The sequence below is a fragment of the Cicer arietinum genome, chromosome 5 (genome assembly GCF_000331145.2).
Source record: "Cicer arietinum cultivar CDC Frontier isolate Library 1 chromosome 5, Cicar.CDCFrontier_v2.0, whole genome shotgun sequence".
In the NCBI taxonomy this organism is placed as follows: domain Eukaryota; kingdom Viridiplantae; phylum Streptophyta; class Magnoliopsida; order Fabales; family Fabaceae; genus Cicer; species Cicer arietinum.
The window spans coordinates 62620528-62644861 of NC_021164.2; the positions used below are offsets into that span (position 1 = coordinate 62620528).

The 24334-nt window shown below is 27.2% G+C and overlaps 2 protein-coding genes across 5 annotated transcripts; both read left to right on the plus strand.

Annotated features, from left to right (window-relative positions):
- Window positions 1-2941: 2941 nt before the first annotated feature.
- LOC101506868 (spermidine synthase 2-like) lies at window positions 2942-7901 on the plus strand. Its single transcript, XM_004502070.4, has 9 exons — window positions 2942-3319; window positions 4774-4850; window positions 4969-5091; window positions 5494-5598; window positions 6586-6658; window positions 6745-6816; window positions 6938-7133; window positions 7468-7594; window positions 7677-7901. The coding sequence occupies exons 1-9, from the start codon at window positions 3157-3159 to the stop codon at window positions 7749-7751; spliced, it is 1011 nt and encodes a 336-aa protein (XP_004502127.1). The 5' UTR covers window positions 2942-3156; the 3' UTR covers window positions 7752-7901.
- A 5794-nt stretch (window positions 7902-13695) lies between these two features.
- Window positions 13696-20491, plus strand: LOC101502983 (probable alpha,alpha-trehalose-phosphate synthase [UDP-forming] 9). Of its 4 annotated transcripts, none has more exons than XM_004501888.4 (6): window positions 13696-14153; window positions 14283-14329; window positions 14590-14730; window positions 16882-18979; window positions 19188-19461; window positions 19924-20491. In XM_004501888.4, the coding sequence occupies exons 4-6, from the start codon at window positions 16992-16994 to the stop codon at window positions 20263-20265; spliced, it is 2604 nt and encodes an 867-aa protein (XP_004501945.1). In that variant the 5' UTR covers window positions 13696-14153; window positions 14283-14329; window positions 14590-14730; window positions 16882-16991; the 3' UTR covers window positions 20266-20491. The 4 variants fall into 4 exon arrangements, with proteins under 4 accessions (XP_004501945.1, XP_004501946.1, XP_004501947.1 ...); XM_004501889.4 differs by having other exon boundaries at window positions 14306-14329; XM_004501890.4 differs by lacking the exon at window positions 14590-14730.
- Window positions 20492-24334: the final 3843 nt, after the last annotated feature.

Below are 24334 nucleotides of genomic sequence, written 5' to 3' on the forward strand. Positions count from 1 at the left end.
TATATATATATTTATAAATAGAGAGAAAAAAACTATACAACCTCAATGTAACTAATTTTCCATAAATAGTAAATAAAAATTATTGATTTTGTCATATATATTCAAATAACTACACAATTTTATATTTATAAATGTAAACAATTTGATATTGGTAGTGCGCATACCAATTGAACTTTTATAAATATATGTAATATTATATTACAATATATATATTATGAATTTAAAAAATATTTCTGTTTATTTAATAGCTACGAAAATATATGTATTTAAAAATTTATTGTATTATATTATTGTCTTTAGCTATACATATAATAAGTTATATATAGAATATATATTTAAAACAATATATAATGTTATATCATATCGTATTACAATACTAGTATATATTATATATTTACAAAGGTTTCTTTTGTACATTAAATAGCTACATTTCCAATATATGCATTTAACTTTTTGTGTATTTTAATACTACATTGTCTTTATCTTTTTTATAGGAGACGAATTTATTTATAAATATAATAAATATTTATATTTATAAACAGAAGAATCAATTTAATGAATTAATAAAAAAGAATTGTAATTAAGTTAAAACAAAATAAAAGACCTAAACAATGTAAAAGATGGTCACATATGAGTTATTAAAAGATTAATTAAATCACAACCACATAAAGTTTAATTTAATAATTATTATTTAATCTTCTCATTTCTCACATTAAAAAAATTTATCTATATAAAATTGTCTTTAGCTATAAATATAAGAAGTTATATATATAGCATAGATATTAATTTTTAATAATAAATACTGATTGCATGTTATAATATATTAAATATTAATAATATTAGTGTAAATTAATTTTACATGAACAATAAATAAAAATTATTAATTTTATCATATATCTAACCATACAATTAAATTATCATCATAAATTAAATATATAATTGATTACTCGTGTTGACTTTAGTATAAAACTTTTTACCATGGCACTGAACTCTTATAAATATATAAAATATTATATCATATTATATTACAATATATATTATGAATTTACAAAATGTTTTTGTACATTTAATAGCTACGTTTAGAGTATATGTATTTAAAAATTTATTGTATTATATTATTGTCTTTAGCTATGAATATAATAAGTTATATATATAGCATTTATATTTATCATAATAAATACTGATTTCATATTAAATTATATTCTTAAAAACATATAGTATTATATCACATCATATTACAATACTAACATATATTATGTATTTACAAAGTTTTTTTCTGTACATTTAATAGCTACATTTCCAATAAATGCATTTTAAAATTTATTGTATTATAATATTATTATTGTCTTTATCGTTTTTTAGGAGCGGTCTATATCTATAAATAAAATAAACATTTCATAGGCCTCATTCAAATATTGAATAAAAAAACATAAAATGGTCGTTCCTGAGTAAAAAAAGCATACAATAATGGTATTTTAGTCAAAAAAAACGATAAATATATAAGTGTTTTTTGTTATCCAATTTGCACATATATATGTATTAATTAAGAAACTTCCAAGAAAAATTTCCACATTAGAATTTGTCATTATTATTTAGCGATTTTACTTTAATATGTTAGCTAGGTTGTCTTTACTTTACCTAAAAAAATATTAGATGGTCTTAGGAAAAAATATAGCATTAAGACCTTTTAGATGTTTGAGATCTTTTTTACATTATTATAAATATATTTAAAATCATATTTATTGAATTATTTATACAAATATTCAAAGGAAATACTCCAGCAGTCTCTTTTTAAATAAATTTTTTTAATAAATAAAAATCCATTTTGTTTTTTGTTTCCAAAAATCAAAGTAGTATTAACTTTTATTTTGTCAAAATTATCTTTAATTATTTATTACACAAACATAAATAAGTAGATTAAAATAATAAATATTAAGGGTGTTATAGAAAAGTTAAGGGATATTATAGACAAATATAAATAACTTCATCAAAAGTAATAAAATATAGGTTAAATAACTTTTAGTCTCTAACTATAAAATTTCAAAATTTTATTATTACCCCCTATAAAAAAAATTATATTTTTTAGTTGCTATAAAATTATCATTCATACATTTTTAATTAGTCTCTGTTGAAACGTTAACATATATTTTCAAATGATTTTTTTCTAAGCATATTAAAATATTATTGAAAGTTTCTCCACTAAATTAAATTTTAATTTTTAAACGCTATAAATTCAAGATAAAAATAATAAAAATATAAATTTATAAATTGAATTTTAAATTATTTTTTGTGGGGAAAATTTTTATAATGTTGCAAACGTGATGCTAAAAAATCATTTAAAAAATATTTGGTGACATTTCAATGATGATTAAAATTACTTGTATAATAATTTTATAGAGACTAAAAAATGTAATTTTCTTTTATAAATTCTAAAAACAAAAATTTAAAATATTATAAAGATTAAAAACTTATTTAACTTTAAAATTTGATGTGTGTAAACTATTTTAAAACAATAATTAAAAATGAATAAGATTATGTAGTAGCATAGTATATATTTATAGAAATTATAAAAACCACATTCAATAAATTTCTTAAAGCTTTGAAATTATATGGCTAAATTTATTCATCAAAACTATTTTTTTGTTATTGTTGCATTTGTAAACAAAAAAGTTGTTCATATTTAGTTGTCATTTGCAAATTTCAACAAAAAAAAAAATAATTATTATTTAGTTAGTAATACATTTAACTACTTATTGCACAAAGAAAAATAAGTATAATGATAATAAAAAATTAAGAATGTTAAAAGGAGAAAAATAAATAATGTTGTGAAAAATAATAAAATTCATTAATTTTTTTAGACTGCCTAAATAACCTTAAAATGACAATTTATAAATAAACGGACAAAGTATTTTACTAACAACCATGTGTTCAACATGCTAAAAGAAATTCGTCATTACTTGAAAGTAGTCAACCATAATTCATATCATCTTCTTCTTTTTGTTAAATTATAATTTCCTTGTATTGATCCTTTTACATTGCCTCATTGTATGGTATAAATATGTGAGCATTACCTAACACATAGGACAAAGTAGCTACAATTGGAGATCTATACATTTCTCTAAGTATATAGAGTCTCTCTTGTGGCAACAAAACATCATGGGTTCTGAAGTCCATCCTTCAGGTGTAATTGATAATGATAAAACTGTTTTCTCTTCTCCAAAAATCACAGCTGTAGAAGGGAATAATGGAGAACAAGAAAATCATGAGCTACATCCACAAATTCCTGGATGGTTTGCAGAACATTGTCCAATATGGCCAGGTTGGTTAATTCACATGAATAAAATTGAATTTTTCTTCTTTTTTTATGGAAAAAAAAAACATCTTTGAATTTCTTCTTTATGAGACAATTTCTGCAACATGTATTTAATTCATATATATTATTAGAGAGTATAAATAATTTGTACAGTATCCATTAATTACAACAGTTATATTATTAGATATATTTATTTTTACTATAATTATATTTAAAGTCGAGTGGATGAATGATTCTGATGTAATGACTTATGATGATGGTGTGTATGACAATTTCACTTAAACATGTATATCAATTTCACTTCATCAAAGAAAAAGGCAGGGGAACTAAATTTTATTTAAGTGCTTTCAAGCTCTGCTTAATTTTGTTTTATGGATTTGTTTTATATATTTGAGTTGTTAGATTTGAAAAAAAAAAGAATTGTATGCACTCAAGTGAAAATTATGAAATATTTTATATAATTACATGTCCTCCTTAAGAGATTATTTTGGGTAATATCTGTCCATGCTTAAAGTGCAAGGGTAATTATAAATTTTGTCATTATGTTGTGTCAAATGCCACATAAGAAAAAAGGTTAATGGATAGTTCATATTTTAATCCTCCTATCCCGACAACCTTCCTTAAAGAATAATCTTAAGTAATTAAATATGTTGGTCACATGGACATTTGCTCAACAGGAAAAGGTAAATTATATAGCACATATTATTGATCTCGTGATTTTTTTTTATGAAAACAAAGAAAAACTAGTAACGTGTCACTCCTCTTCCATTTTCTTCCATGTTAATTTTTAATAAGTTTTTTATTTATTGGTTTCAAAGATCAAACTAGTATCAATTATTGTTTTGAAAATATATATATATATATATATTTCTAATTGTTTATTACATAAAGATAAATATGTTAAATAAGATGGTAAATAATTAAAAGAGTCATTGCAAATGATTTCATAAATAGTAATTATATTTTAAAATAATAATTTTTAATTTTTTGAGAAATACAAAATATAATTTTCAATATAAAGTTTGTATCTTTAATATACTAACAAGTGCTTTAAGAGGACATTTTAGCATTTCCTTAATTAAAAATATTATAAAAAAAACAATAATTATATAAAAAGTTGTGAAATAATATTAAAACGAAAATTTAAAATTAACGGACTTAGTATATTAAAATTCCGATAAATCTAATTAAAAACTTAAATGATTTGGTTTAATAGTAAAGAAAATCAATATTGAATTTACATATAATAAATTTGATCATCGTTATTGTCGTTGGAGTAAAACCAAGATACACTCATTTGTAATTGCTTAATGAGTCTTAAATTTTTTCTTATTTTGGACTTATAACCATTCTTCACCACAAATTTAGTTTATTAAAAAAAAAAAAAAAAAAAAAAAAAAAAAAAAAAAAAAAAAAAAAAAATCAACAAAACTAATTAAATTGATGGTTGAATATTGCAGGGGAAGCACATTTCTTGAAGGTGGAAAATGTTTGTTTTCAAGGGAAGTCTGAATATCAAGATATGCTAGTTTTTCAGGTGATATGATAATCAACCATATAAAACATATTATCTTAATTACTTGGCTTGATATTATTAAATCACAAAATATATTAAGTTGCATTCTTATTGAACATGGAATATAATGGAATTGCAGACATCAACATATGGTAAGGTATTTGTTCTGGATGGAGCACTCCAACTCACTGAGAAAGATGAATGTTCTTACCAAGAAATGATGACTCACCTTCCTCTTTGCTCTATTCCAAACCCAAAAAAGGTTCCTGTTACATTTTTCAAGAAATATTTAAATTTAAATTTCAATATTTTAATAATTGGATGCTGATATTTTGTTTTCTGACTCGGTCAAAAATTCAAAGTAGTCTTAAAATTATCAAAATTTAAGTCAATTTAATTTTTGACATCATAATAGTTACATATTATTTTGCCAATAAATTATATATTTCAAAAACTTTTATAATAATAAATTGTATCTTTCAGTGACTATTTTATTTATTCAATTACTAATTTAAAATTATAACCGAGTCAATAACTAAAATAATAGCATCCTACTGTTTTACGGAAAGGATAGTTTACCATTAAGTATACTATGATAGAAGTGTGTTAGACCATAATTTGATGAAATGTGACATTTTTGTTTGCTGTATCCTCTCATTCATAGGTGTTGCTTATTGGTGGAGGAGATGGTGGCATCCTTAGGGAAATTTCCCGACATTCTTCTGTTGAACACATTGACATATGTGAAATTGACACAATGCTCATTGATGTGAGTAAAATAATGTTTGAACTAATTTTTTATACTTAGACTTTTTTTAAGTGTCGTTTTTCAAGAAAATTTTTTTTTTTTTAGATGTTGTTTTTTAAATTTTAAAGTAGTATTATATAATATATATTTCTTTAAATTATCCATATTTATATATTACAAAGAAAGAAATAGGTGTTTTGAAATGATAAAAAGTTAAAGGTTATGTAAGAGAAAAATAAAATTATTTATGAAAATTGGAAAATTTTAATAGTATTATTAGTATGTATGTGTAAACAATTTTAAAATGACTTTTAAAAATGAATGGGATAGTATTATTTAAGCGTAAAAGAGTCAAATTTTAACTTTACTTATACACTTATTTTTACAATATTAGTGATATTTAAAGTCCTTTAATTTTTCTATATTAATTCAATATTTTATTTTTTCTCTGACTGATAGTATAGTATATTATTCTCTCTACCTCTTTCTCTCTCAAATTATAGATAGGTATACGGGTGACTTTCAAATATTATTTTCTTTATTATAACTATAAAGTACATCAGCAAAATATTTATAAAATGGATGGGTGTTCTCAATTTTTTTTTAAAGAAGTCAAAATATATATTAATAAAGAGGATTATTCAAAACACACAATATAATGATAGTAATAAAGTAAAATAAATATATTAATATCTATCTGAAACGAATAAATCTATGACCACAAACACAAGAAACAAGTAATTTGATTTTAATAGTATTCAGATTTTAAAATAATATCTTGAATCAAAAATATTTTATCATAGTCTTTTGTGTCGAACAATTTAATCTTTTAAATTGTGTGACTATGTGATGGAAAAGTTTTATGTTAAAATAATATTGTATGGCCATATAGGCCTAAACTTTTATAGACTAGATCGGTGATTTGAATGTTTTCAACCCTTATTATTGGATTAATTAATTAATTATTAAGAACCATGTAAAAGAAATTAATTAATTTTCTGTTTTCAGGTTTATAAGAAATATTTCCCAGATGTGGCTGTTGGCTACAAGGACCCCAGAGTAAAGATTAATGTTATAGATGGTATATATATCCAAACATATAGTTAATTATGTCATAGTTGTTATCGCAAACTATTTGTGATGGTTAATTTTTTGAAACTGGCACAGGAACAATTTTTCTGAAGTCTGTCCCAAGAGGCACATATGATGCAATAATAGTGGATGCCTTCGACCCAATAAGTACCCCTTTTAATTTCTCTTCTACTTAGTTGTTGTTGTTGCTTTTGAATTATATTTACACATGATGATAGTTGATGTTATTATTATATTTAATTATATGATATGATGTGATATGTTACAGGGCCTGATCATGAGTTATTTGAAACTCAATTCTTTGAATCGGTTTCAAAAGCTCTACGTCCTGGAGGAGTTTTGTGCATCCAAGCAGAGAGTTTTTGGTTTAAGTCATTGGATATTCAACAACTTCTAATCAAATCCTCCCAAACTTTCAAAGGCTCCAATGATTATGCATGGACTATTGTCCCAACATATCCAAGGCAAGCCTCTTAATTCTATCCTTCATTTTTTTCCGTCTAAAGTTTTTCAAAAATTAGTCTGAAAATAAGTAATGTTTGACCAAATATTGATTCAGTCAAAATTCAGACTTAGTTATTTCGGATAATTCATATTTTAGTCGAAATAATGGAACTATACCAAGATAACATAAGCTAAATTAACTCACCAAACATTTTTTTTCTTTTAGTTAATATGTCCAAAAAAAATGTTTGCTAAAGTATTTAACCATATCTATTAATATATACTAGTATGTTGTAGTGAATTTGTTTAATCAAGTACTATATATTGTACTAATTAGTATTTATTTTGATTCAGTGGGGTGATTGGTTTCTTGCTTTGTTCAACCGAAGGGCCACATGTGGACTTCAGAAACCCAATTAACCCAATTGATCCAGAAAATTATGGCATATCAAAGAAACCCTTAAAGTTTTACAACTCAGAGGTACTAATTAAGCATGATTTAATGCCTTATATATCTGTTTCTTAATTTAATTGTTATCCATATTGTGTGTTATTCGTTTCAGATTCATTCATCTGCATTTCGCTTGCCATCTTTTGCCAAAAAGACCGAAGCTAAGAGCACTACAAAAGGGGTTTGATTTTAGCATCAATGATAACAATATTTCTGACAATAATAATAATAATAATTGCTATTGTGTCGGGATTTTTAGAATAAAAATTTGTACTGCTACATTGCTATGCTGAAAATGTTCTATTATGTAATGACTTCCAATAAATTATGCTTCAAATGCGTTGCCAATTCAGCAGAATAATCGAATCGATATTTTATGATATCGTTTATCTATACAAAAATTCTTGTATTTTTTGGTGCAATTGTATTAGTATTAATGGGTTGGGTGGATAACTAAACGCAATGTTTTAATTCATACTTAAACCATGATTGAACCCTTCAATCAAATCGTTCAATAAATAAATAGTAATAATATTAATAATAAAATAAATTACAAATATAAATAATGTCCATAAATTTCTAAATAATAGAAAGAAATTACAGCTAAGAGCATTTTCAACGGTGAACTCAAAATGAGTTCATTAAATGGGGTCCACCACTAACAATTCATTCATTTATTATTACTAGTAAATGAATTAAAGAAGGTAACTGTAATCAAAGTACCGTTCCTTCATGAGTTTGGCACATCTCCAACAGTGAACTCACAAAAAACTGAAGGTTATGTAACTACACCTGGTAGAGAACTCATTTTGGCTACCTGAGCATCTCCAACAGTGAACTCAATATGAGTTCATTAAGTGGGGTCCACCGTGCGACGTCATCTTAAAATAATTCATTCATTTTTTACTGCAACGGTAAACTCACATGTTTATTAGATATGGTCCACTACTAACAAATCATTTATTTATTATTATTCATAAATTAATAATAATAAAAGATAACCGTGTCAAAGTACCGTTCCTTTATGAGAGAACGGTGATGACAGTTTGGCACATCTCCAATAGTAAATTCGCCAAAAACTGAAGGTTACGTAATTACATCGGGCGAACGAACTCATTTTGGCTACCGTTTGAGATGCTCTAAGAACATCTCCAACGGTGAACACAATATGAGTTCATTAAATGGGGTCCATCGTGTCACATCATCTTGAAATAACCCATTCATTTTTTACTCCAACCGTGAACTCACATGTTCATTAGACAGGGTCCACCACTAACAAATCATTTATTTATTATTATTATTCATAAATTAATAATAATAAAAAAAAGATAACCATATCAAAGTACCGTTCCTCCGTGAGAGAAGGGTGATGACAACTTGACACATCTCCAACAACGAACTCACCAAAAACTGAAGGTCACGTAATTACACCTGACAGACGAACTCATTTTAGCTACCGTTGGAGATGCTCTGAGTCTCTAACTACATGTGGAAAAATCCCAATTGATCCATTTTAACTGAATTAGCAAAACCTAAAATGATAATGAAATAGTGGTGGAGATAAGAAAAAGATGAAATTAAGAGAAGATAAAAGTATAATTAAATTGAAAAGAGGGAGTGTTATCTTCTTAGAGAGCAAGAGTACGCCAGAGAGAGAAAGGAACTGCAAATTCGACGGAATGGCTTTCCAAAACGGCCCCCAATTCGATCGATTTGCCGGTTCTTAACGATTCGATCCGGTTTTTATGGATTGTCCGGATCGATACCAACTTCGGTTTTCTGTTGAATCCGTTCAGTCCATTTTCAAAACATTAGATAAACACGTGGCAGGAATTGAAATTTTAGCTGATCCCAAACATAAATAAGCACGTTAAGGGATTCATGGTTATGTGTATCCCTTGGGCCTTGGTACTCGTTTGCATAAACTAAACTCTATTACAAATCAAACTTAAACTTACATTCTTGAAATTATTTGTGCAATTATTATCATCTATATGTATATTTGGTTTTATTTGTAGATAAGATAAAATTGATTTTAAAATTATATAATTAATATTAATATGTTCAGTTAAAGTGCGTTTGTTACAATCTTAACGTAAGATAGTTCTTATTCTTTTAATAATTATTTTTAAAAGTTTGCATCTATCTATTATAATTTTTTTTTTAAATGAAAAATCTGAAATATAATTTAAAATTTAATTATTTGAAAAGTTGATGTTAGTAGCTTCTTTTAAAAATAAAATTTTAAATAAATAAATAAAGTAATTTTTAATATGACTGATAAACACAAAACAATCTCTCATTTTTTTAAAAATCTCTAAATTATAGAATATCAAAATCAATTTTTTTTAGAATCTATAATAATAGTACTCTTATTTGGGTGGAAATTGGTTTAAAATATGTAAGATCTCAAATAAATTTTATATGGGGTGGTCCATTTATTTAATGATAAAAATATACATTTCATCCTTTAAATTTATTCAATTTTCACTTATTAGGTTTTTAAGTTTTTTTCTTCTTCCGGATTTGTTCTTCTAAATTTTATTCAATTTACACCATTAGTATTTAAGTTATATGATAATTTTCTTAAATTATTATCATAAAATATTATGATTTAATCAAAATATCGTAGTAAGTTGACTATTCAAGGTATTTTGCAAATAGATCAAGTTATTGACATAATTACGTGGGTATATCTTTATAACTAAATTTGTCAACAACTATTTTTAAGGTTATATACATGTGTTTAATTGGTTATATAGAAAATTACGAAATACCTACTATGTATAATGTTGGTTTAAATATGATTCAAAAATTATTGTTTTTAAACGTTGACGTCCGTTTAGTAAGTTATTGTAATTAAAAAAAGCTTATTGAATAACATGGTGTAATTTAATTGGACAACATATGTCGTTATCATTATAGTGACTAAATTCATACTTAAACTTATAATGTTTTTACCAAAGATTAATTTGAAAAATATATTGTTGGAACATTTAAAGACCTAATCAATGTTTAAGCTAAATTTAAGACCATAAATATATATTTAACTTTAATGTTCCGAAAATTCATGCCTTGGATATATTTTTACATGAGTTAGAAATATTTTCAAAAACTTAAAGATTCATTTAATAATTAAAATATTAATTATATCTCATACTTTTTTTCTCTTTTTCTCCATCCTCACTTACTTGTTATTACATGGTATAACAAAAAATTGGAGCACTTAAATTTCATTCTCTTTTTTTATACAAAGGAAATCCTTTATTTTTTAATTATGAAAACAAAAAATATGAAATTATTTATAATTCAAATAATAAAAATCAAATTGAAAGTATATATTTAAATATTGTTTTTTGATTCAAATATTTTTAAAACATTTGTTAAGAATACAAAATAATATAAAAAAGTTACATTAAAAAAAATTAAAATTTACAAAAATTAAATACATAATTTTTCATATAAAATTTCTATTTTTATATGGTTAATAAAAATTTATATTTTTATATGTTTAATAAAAATTTAATGGACAATCCTAAGCACTTTTCTATATTTTTATTAAGTTCTTTAATTAATACCCATTATCCAATGCAGATTATATGGGGTCGTGCCGCAGGTAGATGCGAAACATGATCGAGAAGCCGCGTGCCTGTCGTGTGTCGGTTACTCTCTCTCCTAATAATCTTTTTTATTTTATTTTATTTTAATAAAATGCTTTTTAGAATTTTGTTTAATATAAGTCTTTTTAATTTATTAAATGTATTTATCTAAATATATCTTTAATTAATAGTATTAATTTATTTTAGATATAAAAAATTATTAAATATATTTATACAAAAAATTAACTTAATAATAGTAATATATAAACCATCATATTACAAAATATTATTGAATATTTGTTAAAGAATTAAAAATAAAAAGAAAATAAATAAATTTTTAGTGAAAATTTTCACTTTTACAATTTCAAATTTTAAATTACACGATTTTTAATTTTCTTTTATATTTAAATTTTTATTAGTTAAATTGTCATATTTTCTTAATATATATAAAAATAGTTTTACATTTTTCATATAAATTATTTACTTTAATTACACTATCATATTTTCTTAATATATTTTAAATATGCAACATATCCTTATTGAAAAATGAGAAATATAGTAATATTTCTATTGAATAAAATGTGCTTTTTCCTTTTGTACTTTGCCATCTTATATATAATGAATGTAATCATGAAATCCAAAATGAGAAAAAACAAAATATTAGTAAAAAAAATTATATAAAAATAATTTTTTTAATCAAATTATGATGTTAATGTTATTTTTGTTTTTTTTATAATTTTCTTTTTTGTGCATGTCTAAATCTTGCAATCACGACTTTCTTCATCCACATTTGTCACATGTCCATCTCACAAGAGTTTTATTTTAGAAAGAAAAAAAATTATTTGTTCTCTCTAGTTTAGTACATTTATGTTTTACGATGAATGTCATTTTAACAATAAAATTTATTTCATAATAAATATTAATATCAATTTTTAATATAATTTTAATTATTATTTTCAATTATACCCTTCAATTATTGTTATTATCTACATGAATTCCAAAATATTAAATTATATTTTACATTTATGATACTAAAAAATATTAAGAAGGATAATTTGATAAATTAACTACTCCCACCTTTTCAAAATGAGTAAATAATTTGAACATTTCATATATATTAAAAAAAATATAAATAAAAGAAAAAATATTATTATATTAAAAATAATACAAATAATATCAATTAAAAAGTATAATACAAAAAAGTCTATTAAAAATAAAAATAATTAACTTTAAAATGATTTTTATTTACAAAAATGTCATTTATTATAAGATAGAAAAAAATGATTTTTTTTAAATATTATATAAAATAAATAAATAAAACCAACAAATGTTTTAAACGCAAGTATTAAATGATAACCATTAGAAATTCTATGTTTATATATTTTGTCTGCTCCTTCTCTCAATTATTATGGGTGGAAGGGTCAAGCGGATAAAGAACAATCTGACAACCTATTGGCAATTAGAAGCCGAAATTGTTATTGTCTTGACTTTGCGCGACAACTCCTAAGTTTATCCGCATGCATTCCAACTTACAACACCTTGCTTCAATTCTTTTCAACTTTCTTTTGACGTGTTCAAAATCGTTTACTCATATTTTTTTTTTTAGGCATACTCTGATTCCTTGTTTTAGGTAATTTATACATGAGCGCTATAAAGTTAGTTAAGGATTAAAAAAATATATAATTTAATTAATTAATTAATTTATATTGATATTATTAGATTATATATTTTGTCTACATTTAAATTTAAAATCTGACGTTTGTATGAATTTAATAAAATATATCATCTATTCTAAAAAATAATCAAAAGTCTGATTTTAAATAATTTATAATTCATACATTGAAAATGGGTACGGTGTGTTATTTTCTTTCAATAAATATCCTTATGATACAAACCAACGTATCGATCAACACATATTCAAAGTCAATTATAAAGCAACGTGACGCAAAAGAATCGATTTTCTCTTGTTGATATATTATTTATTCTTTTTTTGGCCAACAAGTCGTCCAGAAAGATATACTCCATACCCCCAACAGCTCCAATTGACCCATTTCCAAGCAGCATTCCTATTCTCCTTCGATATATTTTATTTATATAATACTAGTACATGAATGGAAACTTCACATTAGAATAAATTACAGTATTTCTCGTTCAAATACAATATGTAATCAAATAATTTAAAAAATGAAAAAGTCAATAAAATACTAATTTTAAAAAAATTTATTTCCAGAAAATTAATATAACATATCAACTTAAATGCTAAAATTGAAAAAATCATTTAATTCCACCTAAAATAATATATTAAACGGGTTGGGCGGAAGTTGCACCCCTATAAATGAGTATATAGTGTATATTTGTTGAAGACATAATGAAGGATTATATTTCCATAAAAGGGCATTTGTGGTATGAACGTCATTTTCAATAGGAGAGTCACAGTATGAGTATGACTACACCACACCTAGATTGCAATATCCAAGTCTTTCTATTTCTACAAACAAAATCTAACTATATCCAAACTTCGTACATCTTTTTTGACTTTATTTTCTATGTTTCCATTCTGTCCCCGCAATCCTTTCTTGAACATAAACACAAACCAAACCAAACCTCGGAAACAAAATTCCCAACATTATTATTATTATTATGTTTATGTTTTCCCCTTAACAATAACAATATTATTTATTATTAATATTAATAATATTATTTTTTCGGTCGGTTTGGATTCCATAAACTCCCACAAATCCCACCAGCTTCGAACCTAACATACTTATATCCCAAATATACTACTTACATATTTATCTACCAAAAAAACAAACACACTTATCTGACAATTTTTTCATTCTTCTCCAATTCTGTTCATAGTTCATACTAAATTTCAATTTTTTAATTCACTTGAATATTCTCTCTTTTTTTGTTGTTGTTATTTTAGTGTATACTAGTAGTTGATAAACAGGTGTAATTGATTGTTGACTGTTGAAGCAACAAAGAACAAGGTAAAATGACTACTTTGGGGTTGTTTCTATTTTTTGTTTTTGTTGTTTCCTCTGTGATCAGAGGAACATGAGTTTTCATTACCTGATTTTCTTTCTTTTCTCTCTTTATGTTTCGTGTTTTTCTAACAGGGTATTTAATCTTTTGTTGTTAGGATCGGCAAGTTTTAAGTTTTAAGGTAAAAATGCATGCCCTTCTCTGTCTTTCTTGCAATTGGGGTCTTGTGGATTGAGTTAATATTTTGCATTTATTGATGTTTGTTTAGGGAGAAAAATATCTTGCTCATAGAAAAAAATGAAAATTCTAAAACTAGATTGTTGCATGTACATGAATGTAATGTTGGTATTCTAGGTTTCCCCCTTGTGTGTACTATATAAAATGGAACTATTGAGAATTTTATAAGGAAACATAACAGTGGAAAATGTATGTTGTTCAAAGGTGAACCTTTGGAGTAAATATCTATGGATGAAGAAGTCAAGTTACGAGGTCAGCTAGGAAGGAGACGCCAACGGCCAATCAAGAAATACGATGCGAACGCCGAACGGTGGTGGTGTACTTGTTGGCACTCCGATGCTCAAGGTAGTGTCTGATAGAGCAGTGTTGTCAATTGCAGATCACATGAAATAGCGGTTTGTTCAAATTCCGCTTTGCTATAGTTCTATAGCACCGATTACTGGCTCTTTGACAACACTTTGTACTAAATAGTGTATTGCAGTGCAACAACGATTTGTTAAATTCCACTATGCCATAGTGAACCCCTTATATAGGCTTTGAGTCTCTTCTAACATAAGAAACTACTTTCTATTAGGGGTGAAAGTGATAGTTGGATAGTTGTAACTGCATAACTGTCTTTCGGCTGTTCGTTGGAGTCCTTGCAGATTGAGAGCTTCACTTTATCTTCGAATAGGCCCAAGGCTGATTTTGGGTCAGCCCTTAAAGGAACCTTGGATCGTAAGGAAGCCAAATACCGGTCCAGAAAACATGTAAACTGAGACTTATTTTGGATAAGTAACTGATTTATGAGGGATTTTTAAATAATAGAAACTAATGATATTTATGAAAAAGTCCTTATAAGTTTATAGGTGTTTATCTAGAAGTTAAATGAGAAAGCTTATGAAAAAAATTAGATACAACAGATAATTTTAGCTAATGCAAGTTGTTTTTAAATTTTATTTTTGTATAAGTGCTTATGGAGAAGTTTGTCCAAACCGGCTTTCCAAGTCTTATAAGCAAAAGCAATACGCGTTTTAAATAATTTAGCATAGTTTGCGACTAACGAGTAACACGTTTTTGCATTCGTTTTCCTTATTTGATTTGCAGAGAGACGGTTAAAAAGTTCTGAGAATCAGAATAAATTAGCTGTCTTTTGTCCGTTCATCACTGGCACCGTTGGATTCATGTAATCGGCCACTTACTAGAAAAAGACTTTGGTTGCTGAGATTATTATAATATTCCATTTTTATTGTGTAATTTTTGCGTGTGCATATATACTTTCATGTTCTACTATATTTAGCCGAATTTTGTCATTTTTAGATAAATCGAACTAATTTATTTGTTGCCTATATGAGAAAAGAAAGTAAATGGTTTTGCTCAATTTAAGAGATATATATTTCAATAGGAGTCATGATGAGTTTGTTGAACATGGTATTTTGCAAACAAATTGTGCCTATCTGTCATCAAGTGTAACGCATTCTCATTCACGAGCTTCGCATGATAGGCGGAGACATAGCGCGTGAATGCTAGAGTGACTCAACAGAGGCGTTCATTAGTACGAGTCCAATCTAAGTATATATATGCCTTTTGTGTGTGAATAGATACTTATTATAAGTTTGTAAGTCAGTGTTTCCGAAAAAATCTTGCTGTACTTGTATAGAATCGGGTGATTCAAAGAGCAGGTATGAATAGATATTCATGAGTTTAGTTGTTGGCTGAATTAAATCTAGGTAAACATATGTTGGTTTTCTTTAATGCAGTTATATCTTTAGTACTTCTGTGATTTGTTTCAGTGATTATTATAGTATGAATTTCCCATTGAATGTGTTGAAATGTAGTATTGGATCCATTAAATATTGGTTGGCATATCTGTGATTTTTTGCCTGTTTTTTTTGAAAGAGAGAATCCAATTTGTTTGATTTGGAGGTTCTATAAGAAAAGTTATCCTCAAACAGATCGTAATTATAATATTTTGTCAAACACTCAATGATAGGGTGATTCTAATGATTTAGGGATGGAGAAGATTTCATCCCTTAATACCTGATTTGAAGAGGTGCGATCTCCTTTTGACTGTCTTCTAGAAGATACGACAATCATTTGGTGTGGTTGAGATAACCATTTGTTGATCTTAGGCCTCTTAATGAGAATGTACTAAATTCGACATTTTAGTATAGAACACATATTATACGGTTATGATAGTTATGACCCTTGTTTTCTCATTCTTTAACTTTTGATAGTGACACAATTGGACCAAGCTGATGGTTTCACATTTTTACTTAATATATAAATGGTTTGGGATTTCTTTCATTAAATTTAATTCTTTGCAATTACTAAATTTTTTGTCGAAGAATGTGCAACTTAATTGCTATACCTTTAACATGGTGAATTATGGATTTTCAGAGTACTTGCGTATACTGATGCCACTTTTGTGCACTTGTTTGTTCACACATGCATATAAAGCAATGATCTTATTAGAGTACTTATAAAGTTATAACAGTTTCTATTCTATCTTTACAGGTCCTTGCCATTCTTTGCGTTATTCATTCAAGATCTCTTTAGTTGTGGACATTGGTCCCAAATAATACTGCACTTCTATAAATCTTCAGAAACCGGGAATTCAAGTCAAAATGAGGGTAAGATCATCATCATACATTAATTTGGTGGACTTGGTGTCAGGGGATATTTTCAATTTCCGTCAACCTCCTCAGCGAGCTATGAGTGTTCCTGCAATTGTGTCTGATGTAGATGATAAACAAAGCAGCAATGATGACGATTCAAATGGTTTCTCTTCAGAACAATGTCGCAAGATGATAGTAGTAGCAAATTTTCTTCCTCTGAATGCTAAAAAGGATGACATTTCTGGCAGATGGTGTTTTAGTTATGATGAAGATTCGATTTTTTGGCAGTTAAAGGATGGTCTCTCTTCTGATATCGATGTTGTTTACGTGGGATCTCTTGAGGTTGATGTTGATGAAAGCGAGCAAGAGGAAGTTTCCCTTCAGTTGCTGGAGGAATTCAACTGTGTGCCTACTTTTATTCCTTCAGAAATACAGAAACAGTTTTACGACGGATTCTGCAAGAATTATTTGTGGCCTCTATTCCATTACATGCTGCCTGGGCATCCAGGTTATTGCAATCGCTTTGATAGGTCACTTTGGCAGGCTTATGTTTCTGCTAACAAAATATTTGCTGATAAAGTCACGGAGGTCCTTAATCCGACAAATGATTATGTGTGGGTTCATGACTATCATCTTATGGTTCTTCCGTCATTTCTGCGGAGGCGGTTTACTCGTGTCAGGCTAGGCTTTTTCCTCCACAGTCCGTTTCCTTCATCCGAAATTTATCGAACTCTGCCAGTCAGAACTGAAATTTTGAAAGCACTGCTTAATGTAGATTTGATTGGTTTTCACACATTTGATTATGCTCGTCATTTTCTGTCTGTCTGCAGTCGAATGCTTGGCTTGGAATATGAATCCAGAAGGGGTTACATTGGACTCGAATACTTTGGCCGTACAATATTCGTTAAAATATTGCCTGCTGGGGTTCATATGGGTCGCATTCAATCTGCTTTAGATCACCCTTCTGCCTCTATCAAAGCTAGAGAAGTCTGCAAGCAATTTAAGGGGAAAAAACTTATAATTGGTGTTGATGATATTGACATCCACAAAGGCGTGAGCTTGAAGTTCTTCGCGGTCGAGCAACTATTGAAGGAAGATCCGTTACTGCAGGGTCAGTTAATATTGGTCCAAATTTTAAATCCTCCAAGGAGCGATGGGAAAGATGTTGAGGAAGCAAAGAAGGAGGTGTATGCAATTGCCGAAAAGATAAATGAAAGGTTTGGTTTCCCGAGTTATAAACCTGTGGTCATCATTGATCATTACATTCCTTTCCATGAGAAGGCAGCTTATTATGCTTTGGCTGATTGTTGCATTGTGAATGCGGTGCGGGACGGTATGAATTTGATTCCATACAAGTACATTGTGTGCAGACAGGGGAGTTCTAAAATGGACGAAGAGTTGGATATCAATTCCGACTCCCCTCGGACAAGTGCAGTCGTTGTTTCTGAGTTTGTAGGTTGCTCGCCGTCTCTTAGTGGGGCAATCAGGGTGAATCCATGGGACATAAATGCTGTTGCTGAAGCTTTGAAGTTGGCTATCACAATGTCCAACAAAGAGAAACAACATCGGCACGAGAAGAACTATCAATATGTTAGTTCTCATGATGTGGCTTATTGGGCCCAACGTTTTGAGCAAGACCTAGTGTTCTCGTGTAAGGATCATTATACGAAACTTTGCTGGGGTGTTGGCTTCGGCTTGGATTTCAGAGTTTTGTCCCTCTTTCCTGGGTTCAAGAAGCTGTCCAAAGACCATGTTGTTTCGGCATATAAAAGGACAAACTGCAGAGCGATCTTTTTGGATTATGACGGTACAATTGTACCTCAGGGTTTCATCAATGGAGCCCCCCGTCCTGAAGTCGTATCTGTGCTAAACAATCTCTGCAGTGACCCTAACAACACTGTGTTTATTGTCAGTGGCCGAGGGAAAACTTCATTGGACAAATGGTTTGATCAATGTGAGAATCTTGGTCTAGCAGCCGAGCACGGTTATTTTATAAGGTTAGTGTTTTCATAGTTTGGTTATATGCAATTCAACTGTTAATCATAAATGACATGCCTTAAATAATTTCAATCACACTCATTCGGCTTATTATGTTTTGTACTTATGTCTATACTAGAGTTTTTTCTTCGTAGAATATTGCGATTGTCTTGTTACTAGCAAATTCTTCAAACCTATTGCAATTTTATTTAATATTTTCATCGATAGGTGGGATGAAAAATCAAGTTGGAAAATGAGTCATGTTAGCACAGATTTTGCATGGAAAGGTATTGCTGAACCTGTGATGAGATCATATACTGAGGCAACAGATGGCTCCTACATAGAGACCAAAGAGAGTGCATTGGTGTGGCATTATAATGATGCTGATTCTGATTTTGGATCTTGGCAAGCCAAAGAGCTTTTGGACCATCTTGAAAATGTTCTTGCAAATGAGCCTGTAGTTGTTAAAAAGGGGATGTATATTGTTGAAGTCAAGCTTCAGGTACATACCTCTTGATTCTATATGTAATCTATCTATTTTCTATTTACTCTTTACTATTAAATGAATGACCTAGTAGAGTACACGCATGGCATGTATGTTTGGTTTCACTTTTGGAGGAATCAAAAATTTGATTCCAGAAGTGTAGAATTGATTTTGAAATGTTTGAATTTTCTCGAGTTGAAATGATTTTGCTTCTATAATTGATTCAAACTTGAAGCTGTAATTTATAATTTGTCTTCTACAATGGATTTTTAATCCTGAATTTATTGTTCAATCCACTTTTACATGAATGTATCCAAACATAAATCACCTTACATTCAATTCGTTTTTAGTTAGAATCAATTTTACAAAATCAACTTGTGTCACCGCCGTAAACCTTTTTTAGTAGCCGTGTTTTTACACAAGTTTCATAGCTGCTACTAGTTGTTCTCAAAAGTTAATATTGGTTAATTAAAATTCCAGGGGATAACTAAAGGGCTAGTTGTAGAGCAAGTTTTGTCTACACTAACAAAGAACGGTAAATCGCCGGATTTCGTTCTGTGCATTGGTGATGATAGATCTGATGAGGACATGTTTGAGAGCATATTAAACAAAAGTTATGGTGGTGAAACTGAAACCTCATCTTCAGCAGCAGAAATATTTGCATGTACTGTTGGACAAAAACCAAGCAAAGCTAGATACTACTTGGATGATAGTGTGAAAGTGATGATGTTACTTCAAGGTCTTGGTGCTGCTGCTGCTGAGGCTGCTGCAAAAGTTTCTGCTGAAACCTCTTCTGAAGTTTGTTCTGAAGATGTTGTTTGAAAATGTGCACTATTTTTGCTGTCTTGACAACAGCATAGGATAGAGATACATTGGGTTATTGTTATGTTTTTATTATTGTTTCTGTTTTCTGCTAAAATAAGTACCAAAGATTGTTTCAAATTCTGATTGATTGCTTTTTAGTTTTGATTTTAGAGAATGTTGCGGCTTTAGGTTCAGAAACTTGGCGCAAGAGATTTAAATATTTGAGAAATCATTTTTGCATGAATGATTGAATGTCAGAATCTCAATTTATATGTCGTTTTACACTTTTGTCCCTTAAAGACTCATTGATTTCATCCGATAAGAGAGTGTTTGTAACACTCTTCAATGTTAAATAAGAAAAGAAGTCACAGAATAATTTTTGAGGTAGTAATGTTTGAAATTTAAAACTTTTGAAAGCAAAAAATTTCACTGGCACTCCAAACGCTTCCACTCCCTTTATAAGTAGAAGCAACAATGTGGTTTGCGTACAACTTTCTTAAACTTGGACAACGGGAAAATACTGAAGTAATGATCCTTATAGTGATCTAGCACAAAACATTTTTCAACATCAGACAACAACCATTGCACTTGTTATAGGGAGTCAGAAGCAATGTATAAGGTTTTATCTATTTTTAACTTTGATGATTTGAATGAACATGTTAAAAGTTGTAAGCTTGAAGTATTCTTTTGTCATTGAACAACTCTTGAAGAAATGTCCTCTACATAACGAATTAATACCGATGTGTAAATTAATCCACATGTAGTATAAAGGGGTTCACATGATTTCAAAAAGATGAAAAATGTTAATTAGTGATCCAAATATAGAATTTTTTATTAAAAGTGTATTCAAAGTTTGTCAAGACAAAATTATTATTTTTTTATTCTTTAACAAGTGTTTGACACTTGTTATGAATATGTCATAAATCATAAACCTTAATCATGTTGCTTTTTATAAAAGGCACTACTGGGAGTGTTGCAATGGGGGAACCAATCAGTTTTAAGACAAGATAATACTTTATGAGTAGTATTGATAATTAAGATAAAAGAAAATAATTTAAATAACTTTTAGTATATATGAAGAGAAGAAAAAAGAGATAAAGTATACACAAAGTTAATTATTTTATGATGATAAAATAATTGTGTATATATTAGATGGATATGGAAATTAATTTTTTTTTTATTTGTAAAGTTAATATATAATTTTTTTTTTCCTTTGGTCTTATAATTATATTTTTTTATCTGTCACTTAACAACTACCATTGAATGATGACATGATACTGCATGACAACTCAGTGTTACGTAGCATTAAAATCTCATTTAATATGCTACGTCATCAAATTATATTTACATCAGTACAATTTAAGTGATATATACATCTGAATAATTAAAACCTAAAGAATCTTGATTTTATTATTCGGGGATGTGGTTTTTTTTCTTCAAAAGACTAAAATCAAAATTTGTTCATACCACATGGACTAAAATCATAAATAACCCTAAAAAAATATGGTTAATAGTGTTTTGATATATGTAATAATTTTAGTCTCTATAAAATAGTATTTTTAGATTCTACTCTATAATTTGAAATTTTGTTACTTCCAGTTTTAAAAAACTAACTTCTCCATTCTAAAATAAAGATCGTTTAAAATTTTTGTACACATAATGATGAAAAAAAAAGTCATTTTATCAAATTATTCTTATTAATTATTGATTATTTTCTTCTATTATTGAAGTTGACGCTTGAAATAGATAATTTTTTGTATACATATAAATTTTGACACGTTGACGTGGCAAAAAATTAAATACTATTTAAAAAATATGAAAAAATATCCTTCTTTGATTTAAGTTTTTTTGGGTACAATGAGACCAGTTTGTGATATCGGATAGCTTCTCATAAATCTCTTGGTCAATCTTTTGAGACTCCATGCTTGTAACTTGTAACTTTTTTGAAAAACAAATGCGCATGCGATTAGATCCTAGACAATAAAGAAGAGGAGATTAGAGAAAAAGCAAAAGAAACCATAAAAACATATTATATTATACAATACTTTCAAATCCCCCTTTGCTCAAAAAAGAAATTGTTTTCGGATCCTAGTTTTATCAGACGATCAAATTACATCCAAATTCAACTTTTAACGTGACATAATTTGGCTCCTATGAACCACTTATAAAAACTGCAGGGCAGACCACATTAGCCAACAACTCCAAACTACTAAGCATAAAACATGAAACAATTTAATAAGTAACACACTGTTACGTATTCCATCATTCAACTGATTCTCCATCTCAACTCAATTTCAATAATATATGAATAAAACAAAAAACGCACGGCCTCGCATTCATCACGCTGTTGTGTCTACGGGTGAAAAATTCACATGTTTTAGCAAAGAAATCCTAACTTGGAACTTATTATCAAAATCAGGAAACTGAAAACAAATCTACGGTGTACGATGAGCAACAACCATGGAGGACAATGAAGCAAGGTATGAGCAGAGATAACTTATGGCAGACACATTTGCCTTGAGTATATAGGCATCAATTTGCAATTTTGTAAATTATACTGTTAATTTAGTAAAGATTTTTTAATTTGCAATTTTGAATTTTTGGTGGATCTTTTAAATTTTTTTGAATTTGTACGATATTTAATAATAAATTTAAAAGATAAAATGTATAGTATATTAGTAATATTATAATGTAACCATTACAAAAAAAAGTAGTTTTTAAAGGATCATTATAGTTTTACAAAAGTATCACACTGTGATATAATAGAGTTACTAAAATAGTGTTTGAAGATTACGTCAAAAAAAACTATGGAATTGAATTGTATTTTTTTTTAATTCTTATAAATTATTATTTATCTCATTAATATTTTAATATTAATATTGTTTTTCTAATTAATATTCTAATACTTTAGAAATTAAGTTGTTTGTATTCATAACTAAAAACTCGTATTAACTGTAGTGTCAAAATTATTTATTAGAGAACTTAGAATCAGAATGATTAGGATTGACAACAACTATTTAGTAAAAAAATTAGAATCGAATTTAGTAGAACAAATTTTACAAATAAATGTTGAAATATATATATATAATTTTCTAGACAAAATTTTAAAACATAAAAAAGTAAACAAAATATATAGCAAAATAGAGACATAAAATTTTTAATTAAACATTTTGAATTGATGTGAGAGATTGAAATAAATTTACCAGTTTCGATTATTCCATATGCTCCAGAGTTAGATGCAACATATAACGAAATTGTACACAGTTATCAGACAAAAACGACTTCTTTCTTTGATAGATTGAAATATAAACACAATGAATAACAAATCTTTAGTAAAAAAAAATGAAAAGAGAAGTGTGTATACATGATAACATGAATGATATTTATAAGGAAGATATCGAAAATAAGATAATATTGGAGAGAAACGATTTATGGAGGACGTCTAAAGAAAAAAAAAATCATTACTTATATAAAAACTGTTAAGTCGTGCAAGTAAATTCTCAATTGATTCAAATCGTAGGATAGAAGTTTTATTTTTTTCTTAAAAAAAATATTCTCAACCGATTCAAATCGTGGGATAGAAGTTTTATTTTTTTTCTTTAAAAAAAAAAAAGTGCACCGTGATGTGGTTATTTCTATTAACCATTACTTTCAAAAAAATTGTCTCAAATGTAATTGATTGTATTTTATTTTTAATTCATTTTTTTTAAGTGACATATCAAATAGTGATGTAATGAAAATTTTGTTTTTTTCTTTTAAAGAAATCTGAACAATTAAGTGATTATTTTATTAACCATTACTTAAAAAAAAAACTATAATTGATTGTATTTTATTTTTAATTTAGTATTCTTATTTTTTAATTGATTATTAAATTCTCAACGAACTCAATGTCAAATCGTGATCTAATGAAAGTTTTATTTATTTTTTTTTTAAATTTTGCAAGTAGTTATTTATATTAATAGAAAGTTTATATTTGTCCAACACTTTATTTGATTGACATGTGTCAAAATTGCCAAAATATCATGTTTGCTTTGTTACATTATATATATATATATATATATATATATATATATATATATATATATAT

Coding starts and splice junctions, on each gene's coding strand:
- LOC101506868 (XM_004502070.4), top strand. CDS start 3,157: ATGGGTTCTGAAGTCCATCCTTCAGGTGTAATTGATAATGATAAAACT. Junction 7,134..7,467: donor ATTGTCCCAACATATCCAAG/GCAAGCCTCTTA, acceptor ATTTTGATTCAG/TGGGGTGATTGGTTTCTTGC. Junction 7,595..7,676: donor TAAAGTTTTACAACTCAGAG/GTACTAATTAAG, acceptor TATTCGTTTCAG/ATTCATTCATCTGCATTTCG.
- LOC101502983 (XM_004501888.4), top strand. CDS start 16,992: ATGAGGGTAAGATCATCATCATACATTAATTTGGTGGACTTGGTGTCA. Junction 18,980..19,187: donor GAGCACGGTTATTTTATAAG/GTTAGTGTTTTC, acceptor TTTCATCGATAG/GTGGGATGAAAAATCAAGTT. Junction 19,462..19,923: donor TTGTTGAAGTCAAGCTTCAG/GTACATACCTCT, acceptor TTAAAATTCCAG/GGGATAACTAAAGGGCTAGT.